The sequence below is a fragment of the Salvelinus fontinalis genome, chromosome 12 (genome assembly GCF_029448725.1).
Source record: "Salvelinus fontinalis isolate EN_2023a chromosome 12, ASM2944872v1, whole genome shotgun sequence".
Classification (NCBI taxonomy): domain Eukaryota; kingdom Metazoa; phylum Chordata; class Actinopteri; order Salmoniformes; family Salmonidae; genus Salvelinus; species Salvelinus fontinalis.
The window spans coordinates 36,345,167-36,353,077 of record NC_074676.1 but is presented as its reverse complement, the minus strand read 5'-3'; the positions used below and the strand labels follow the sequence as shown (position 1 = coordinate 36,353,077).

General features: G+C 38.2%; 1 protein-coding gene across 1 annotated transcript; it reads right to left on the bottom strand.

Annotated features, from left to right (window-relative positions):
• Positions 1–2,890: 2,890 nt before the first annotated feature.
• LOC129867273 (C-C motif chemokine 25-like) lies at positions 2,891–5,490 on the bottom strand. The gene is made up of 5 exons (XM_055940562.1): positions 5,406–5,490; positions 4,929–5,015; positions 3,912–4,029; positions 3,522–3,618; positions 2,891–3,430 (listed from the first exon to the last, which is right to left on the bottom strand). Exons 1-4 carry the CDS (start codon positions 5,419–5,421, stop codon positions 3,522–3,524), a joined length of 318 nt encoding a protein of 105 aa, XP_055796537.1. The 5' UTR covers positions 5,422–5,490; the 3' UTR covers positions 2,891–3,430.
• Positions 5,491–7,911: the final 2,421 nt, after the last annotated feature.

Genomic DNA, 7,911 nt, shown 5'->3' with positions numbered 1-7,911 from the left:
GCAACCCATAAACCAACATAGAAACAGAAAACATAGAATGCCCACCCAAACTCACGTCCTGACCAACTAACACATACAACAAACTAACAGAAATAGGTCAGGAACGTGACACATGGACATCACAGAACCTCAACATCTTACAGAAAATAGATTCTAGAGAGTATGTTGTTCTATTATCAGTCAAAGTCAATAAAAGTATAAAACTTCCAAAGCCTTTTTAGAGGTTTTGCAGGTTCTTATGAGGTCACTCATAACGCAACCTACGCTCTCATAAAAATCAGGACGGTTGGATTGTATAAACATTAGCAGTTTCTCTAACTGCCCTCCCATCTTACTCAACATACATTTCCCCTGAAGCTATTACCACCTCTATGATCCAAGCAGTGATAAGAGCTGTCAGCACTTTTCCTTTTCTCTCATTATTGTGTGCCAGTTTCTTACAGTTTGTACATGTACCTGTTCTGTTCCTCTCCATTGATTGGCAGTCTGGCAGGGAAATATATTTTGCAATAATGAGATCAACCCCAGTCATGCCTTTGTTAATAAGGATCCGCCCCTTTAAAAAAAAGTTTGCCTAAAATTACATACCCAAGTCTAACTGCCTGTAGCTCAGGACCTGAAGCAAGGATATGCATATTCTTGATACCATTTGAAAAGAAATACTTTGATGTTTGTGGAAATGTTAAATTAATGTATGAGAATACAACACATTAGATCTGGTAAAAGATCATTCAAAGAAAAAAACATGTGTTTTTTGTATTTTTTTGTACCATCATCTTTGAAATGCAAGATAAAGGCCATAATGTATTATTCCAGCCCAGGCAGAATTGAGATTTTAGCCACCAGATGACAGCAGTGTATTTGCAAAGTTTTAGACTGATGCAATGAACCATTGCATTTCTTTTCAAAATGTTGTATCAAGACTGCCCAAATGTACCTAATTGGTTTATCAATACATTTTCAAGTTCATAACTGTGCACTCTCCTCAAACAATAGCATGCTATTATTTCACTGTAATAGCTACTGTAAATTGGACAGTGCAGTTAGATTAACAAGAAGTTCAGCTTTCTGCCAATATCAGATATGTCTATGTCCTGGGAAGTGTTCTTGTTACTTACAACCTCATGCTAATCACATTAGACTATGTTAGCTCAACCGTCACGATCCAAGCAGTGATATCACGTGGGTGACCCACCGATCCTGTAGGTTTTAAGACAAGCATGTGAGTACAAAATGGAGAGACAAACTATCAAATTATCTCCAAGCTAGTGCCTAAGTGGAGTCCTGACTTAATCACTTTGAATGTATACTTTTTTTTAGGCTATTTCTAAATATGTCTGAAACATTGCTTTGACTCTTTTCCTTTTGCTAATTCTTTAAAATGATAGGACAATAATAAATCATGTTTCTGGAGCATTTTGGTGATAAGGGGTAACTAATCACATCCATTATCCCGTGTGATGTTTGGAATGGTCTGTTTGTTGTGGTTCTGGGGAGCTTTATGTCTTAGCTGAGTCAATAACCTAAGGTCTACAGTTGAACAGTTCCCACCCCCTGAATATCATAATGTAGTGGTGAAAGCCTGTGCTGAAGGTTTGTGGAACTTTGTGTCTACTGTACACACTTAATTTCACAATTAGCCAATTAATTTCAGCTTTATCTCAACATTTCTGATTGGAATGAGAGTTCGGTATCTGCAAAAACATGTTGAGTGGATAATAATTTGAGCAAGAATGTAATAAGAAGCTAATTCTCTCTGTGCTTACGCATAGATCATTTTCTCAGTATTTCATTCCCCCACATGCATCTTTGAAATAAAAAAAAACAAACTTCTATGAACTGAGTACTGAGTCACTCGTGAATATCTGCTCAAATTCAAATGTTGACCTGTTTCCTTTTGGCATTGCAACAGCATCCTTTCAGATGAATCACTTGTTATTCTCTTCCTCTCAAGTGAGACTGTTGAGAAATATGAGGTGTGGGCCAAAAACAAGTTTATAGATAGTTTATAGTCTCACAGTGCTCCTGGCAAATACAAAGAAGTCAGTGTTCTGGAACATTGATCACAGTCCATGTTCATATGGCATTGTATTGACAGTTGTATGCCTTGTTCACTGGAAGTTGGGTATGTGGTTTATAGTTCAGAAGCAGCCATTCAGATGTCTGAGATTGATTGAATACATTACTCTTGAACCCTGATAGAACATATTTTAGTGTAATTTCATTGTAGTAGTTCAGTGGCTGTATAGCAATAGTGTTAAATCAACATTAATAAGAGGAATAGGCCACTAGTAGCGATGAAAGAGATACTGTGTGTGTCCTTGGAAAGAAACAGAGGCAAACCAATTAGACAAGGTTGGATTTATGTCTCATTGTGTAGTCTCAGAGATCTTCTCATGGGAACCTTGTCCTCTGCAGCATATTGGAGCCTCCCTGTCACACTCCACTGAGGGCAGGGACAGGAGGTGATACATAGAGAGATTTCTCCTGGGGCATCACACTTGCCTTAAAATGGTGACTGTAGCAAGAATGAACATGTATAAACTGTTATTGATTCTCTGCCCATCATACTGTATCACATTTCAGGTAGATATGTGGCATTACAAGTGATAAGCTTCAGAGAGCTGAAGTTCTGTGTCTGTAAATGCTGAAGGCAATGAGAGGAGTGAAAGCTTTTTTTCAAATGAAACTTGTGCAGTATAAAGAGTTAATGTATAGATAGAGTGTAATGAGCTGTCCTTGGAATCATACAATTAAAAAGGATGAATATGAAGACAACTGTGGGGAAGATGGTTATTATGGACATCATGAAAATATGTCTTTCTATTAATATATATTCTTAATTAGTTTTATGTATTCCCTATTGACATATCCATTGATATTTCTGAGATGTATCAACATTTTGTACTTTATTACATTTTTATTACAAATGTGAACTTATACAAATAATGTTTTCACATAGTAGTGATTGAAATCAAAATAGAAATTGTAGCTTTATATAAAAGTTTAGTGGTCAGGGGCCCTACAGTCAGCATGTAGTCTGCATATAGGCAGAGGCAGCACAGCACACACACAATAATGCTAAGCTGCCAAGTGGCTCATTACTAGCAGGCACCATTCATGGTTAGTCATCTAATGCTAACAGTGAATACAGTAATACAGTATAGTTGTCTTGCTATGCTACTGGATTGCCACCTTAACAATGGAACCTCAGGTATTCTCCCAAAAGCATGTGATATAAACTCATTAAGCCAAACTGTAATATAATGAGTAATGTAATGATGAAGCTCACATTCTACATACAGGATGATATGTCATATATTTGCCCACACATTTCACTTGACATATGGAAATTGGCATACACTGGTTAAAAGACTCTCCAACGAAGCAGCAGCTCAACTACATCCCCTCATTCTCTTTTCTCAGGAAGCTATTGATACAAAAAGGCCATAATTAGATACTGTAAACTTGTCAAACGCAGAAGCATTTCTAAAAGGATTAGTTAAGAGTGAGAGTTGTACCTAGTTGCTTTGCTGCTTATCGACAACAGTCATCAGATTCTGTACCCACTTCTGGCTGGGATTGGCACAAACAGTCTTCCGTTTCTTCAGCATGAACCTACAGATATGAGACACGTGGTGGGATAAAAAGTGTTTGTTTTCCGTTAGACACTCAGACTCAGTATTGTTTTTTAGATTCACATTCTACGAGGAGAAAAAAAGGATATCAAAATATGTAGAAAAATACCAAATTTCTCTGCCAAAAAGCCTTCTTGGCATCCATTGCAGGCAACTGGAGGATTTGTTCTACCTTACCAGTGTCCCAATGATGGACTGACTGTGTAGCTTTGTTGTTGTTTGGGGAGTGAGGACTTAGGGACAGAAGGTGAGGAGGTGTTCTAACACACTCACACAACAGCCTTGATGTTGCAGTCGCCATCTGTTTCCTGTATCCTGTAGCTCATCACGTTCCTCTTGGTGTTCTTCTTCAGGCCAGCAACGTGCTTCAGGCAGCAGTTCCCATAAGAGCCTGACAACAACCAGGGGGAAAGGAAATGGTTACTATTATACTTTGTGCTTACATTTCAATTTAATAAATTATAATGTACTAACATCACAGGAGGTTGGTGGCACTTTAATTGGGGAGGACAGACTCCTGGTAGTGGCTGGTGCGGAATGAGTGGAATGGTATCAAATACATCAAACACATGGTTTGATGCCATTCCATTTGTTCCATTCCAGCTATTACAATGAGTTGTCCTCTCCTCAGCCGTCTCCACTGACTGATATTTCAGTTACACATGGTTTGAAATGTGCAGTTGAAGTTGCGAAATATTACAGTGTGATCGTTTTCTAATAATGTTTTTTTGAGTAAATGTATTGCAGATGTGTGCAAGAGAAGACATATCACCAGGACTATTCATATTCACAATTTCTAATAATGCAAATATGAGAACTGCTTGCAAGTGCAGCATAAGCCATGTACATAACTATTGAAATGGTTGTGAAATCTAGTGCCAGGTGATTTGAGACAATGTTTTGAAAGGATTGGATCACAGAGACAACCATCAGTCTGTGTAAAATTGTCTGGTAAGAAAAATATTTGGAGCTGAAAAATCTTTCTCTTCTGGACATAGTATGGACCAGTTGAAGCTTGTAAAAAAAACAACAACATTATATTGAAATAACTGACTTTGTGCAGAATAATGCTCTCCATTACGAGAGGTTACTACTCTATCTGCAACACGTTATTAGTGTACAGAATGTGGAGTGGCTATAAGTACAGTTGATTTTTCAACAATACCTTCATTACAAGAACAAATCAGGACAAACAATAGGCTTTAGACTGTTACACCAATTACAGGGAACATAAGCTTCATAATAATTAGTCTATAGAATGTACAGTACAGTAGATTTAATGGTGCCTACCTTGAGCCATGCTGAGGTACATGCATGCCAGGAGCAAGAGAAAGAACAAAGCCTGGAACTTCATGGTGTCACTGCTTCTATGGTCCACTGTAAGAACAGGACAGGATGTAAAGCCTGAGAAACGTTCTCTTTTTAATACCACCACACTGTCAACGGGATGTTTTCCTGACAGGGCCACCCCATTTACAATACTGGTATGTTTGTTTTCCAGACCCCAATCCTGACCTCTTGATTTCAAACACTTGGATGTGTGGAGCTGTTTTGTGCAGCAATGTTGGGTTTGGCAGAAGCTCTGACTATGTTCTAATAAAAGTTAGCATGCATTCATCAGATTAACCATAACCTCTGTCTCTTAAAACAGCAGCCTCAACTTGTTTCTTTTACCACAGCATAGGCTAAAAGTTAGTTAAATATGAATTAAGAATCAGACAAGCATATTAACAAGCAATAGGTCAGCATATAAACACACAAGCCTACCAACAAAGCAGAACATGTCGCAAATAAGCTTCTCAAAACACAAAATATCCTTGCAGAAATGACCTGTCTTCTCTGTCTTGTTGAGTTCCCTACTGCTTTATACAGTAGCTGCCATTTGATATCTTCTTCACCCCTCCACCAACCCTGTTCTCTTAATCAGCCACACCTCCTCTCGCATGACAACTAGTAGTACAGTATGTTTTACAATTGCTGGGAAGAGGTAGAATTTGAACAATTTGAGCATCACAATCAAATGCCACTGCAATGCTTTCCTTGGCTTAAGTCCAGTGAAATGATGAGTGACAAACTGTTGAAGACCCTCACAAAATTCTAAAGATGCACCATTGAGGGCATGCTGTCGGGCTGTATCACCGCCTGGTACGGTAATTGGACCGTCCGCAACTGTAGGGCTCTCCAGAGGGTGGTGCGGTAAGCACATTGATTCACCAGGCACACACTGCCTGGCCTCCAGGATATCTACAGCATCCAGTGTCACAGGAAGGCCAAGAAGATCATCAAGGACTTCAGCCACCCGAGCCACAGTCTGTTCACCCACTACCATCTAGATGGTGACGACAGTACAGATGCATCAAAGTTGGGACCAAAAGACTGATACACAGCTTCTATCTCGAGGCCAACAGAATGTTTGATTGTCACCACTAGCCGGCCTCCGCCTAGCATCCTGCCCTGAACCTTAGTCAGTATTACTAGCCAGCATCCCTGTGGAATGCTTTCGACACCTTGTAGAGTCTATGCCCCAACAAATTGAGGCTGTTCTGAGGGCAAAAGACCACTCAATATTAGGAAGGCGTTCCTAATGTTTGTACACTCAGTGTATATATTTACATTCCGGATTCTGACATTGCTCGTTCTGATATTTCTTGATGTCTGTCTTTTTATTTTTGGGATTTGCGTGTATTGTTTTGTATTGTTAGGTATTACTGTACTGTTGGAGCTAGAAACATAAGCATTTAGCTGCATCTGTGAGAACATCTGCAAAATATCTGTACTCAACCATAATTTTTTATTTTTTTAATGTTATTATGTTTTTCGGGAGGGCTTCCATTTCCCTGAGGCCCCTCATTGCTATTGGAGAAGGATCTAAGGTCCAAGGAGCCAGGCCAGCAATCAGTGTACAGGACAAGGGTTTGTTTTAGTCATTTATTAACTGTAAAAATCAACTACATCCTTAGAATTAAGAAAATGTGGACCACACGCAGACTCCTTAATATCTTTTGTATAACAGCAATGAAAACACTGTCTGGAAACCCACTGTCTGCAATTGATTGAATATCAGCCTCTGTGTTTATGTAAGATTCAATACCTGGTTTTGACACAAGCAATTATGTTAAAAGTAGCATCCATTATTGAAGTTATAAGAGGACGGGATAAATTTAATGGCTGGAATAGAATAAATGTAATGGAATCAAACATGTGGTTTCCGTATGTTTTATGTGTTTGATAACGTTCCATTAATTCTATTCCAGCCATTACAATGAGCCCACCAGCCTCCTCTGATTTAACAATACATAAGGGCTGAGACAAGAAAATAATATTTAGGATGTCTTGGGTGGCAGTTGTTTTGTTGTGTTGGTCATTGCTTAGGAAGATTAATTTGCTAGGAACTTGCAAAGACTTGCATAATGTTCTGAAATGTAATTGTCCCGTCAGTCTGAATTTAAATGACTGCACCCTTTTTTTCCTTGTTAAAAGAAAACTCTTGCCATACTAGCCACTATGTGACATCCCTGAACTTGATTCATATCAGATTTGTATAGCATCCCCAAAGTCAATTGGGCAGTTGGGAAAATACTTGTACCTCCCATTTGGCAAAGTGTTATTGAGACCAGATGGTATCAGTCAACATAATACAAGTGTAAATATCTTCAAATCAACTTGAAAATTTGACTTGCTTTGATAGTTGTAAGATCTACTTATCCTCAACAATTTGATTCTTTGATCCATTTGCATCCATTGAATAGTTAACACTTTACATATTTTTAAAGTAGTGACAGATATCAAACAAACAATCATCACACTGGGAAGGAAATATGTTGTCATCCAATAATGTTGTTGGCATCCTTTGGCCCAAAAAATATGCCCTAATGGCCCTTGAAACTTTAAAAGTTATCGGGGCGAGTTGAACTGTTACATATGCAATATACAATTATGTAAAATGAGAGAAAAGAGATGCCCATAAATAATGAACTTCCATTTGACATATTACTCAACAACGTCTTATGAAGAACATTTCCAAAAGCATGGAACATGGTGTATTTTTTTTTATACCCCATCTCAAACTGGCAGTAACTGGAGGCGTATGAGTTTCTGTTTATTGTGAAACCAAATGTTATGTAGAAAACTGCCAAATAAATTATGTTGAAAATGTTGAGATAAAACGTAACGTGATCTTGTTACGCTTTTACAATAAAATAGGAAATCTTCTTGTCAAAACTAAAGGGGTCACAATGAAGAAAAATTATTGATGATTGATAGAATTCCCTGT

Bases quoted from the DNA above. Each gene is read 5' to 3' on its own strand.
- LOC129867273 (XM_055940562.1), bottom strand. The intron at 4,030-4,928 runs GTAGGCACCATT...GGTTGTTGTCAG, and splicing joins GTACCTCAGCATGGCTCAAG to GCTCTTATGGGAACTGCTGC. The intron at 3,619-3,911 runs GTGAGTGTGTTA...TCATATCTGTAG, and splicing joins TGCAACATCAAGGCTGTTGT to GTTCATGCTGAAGAAACGGA.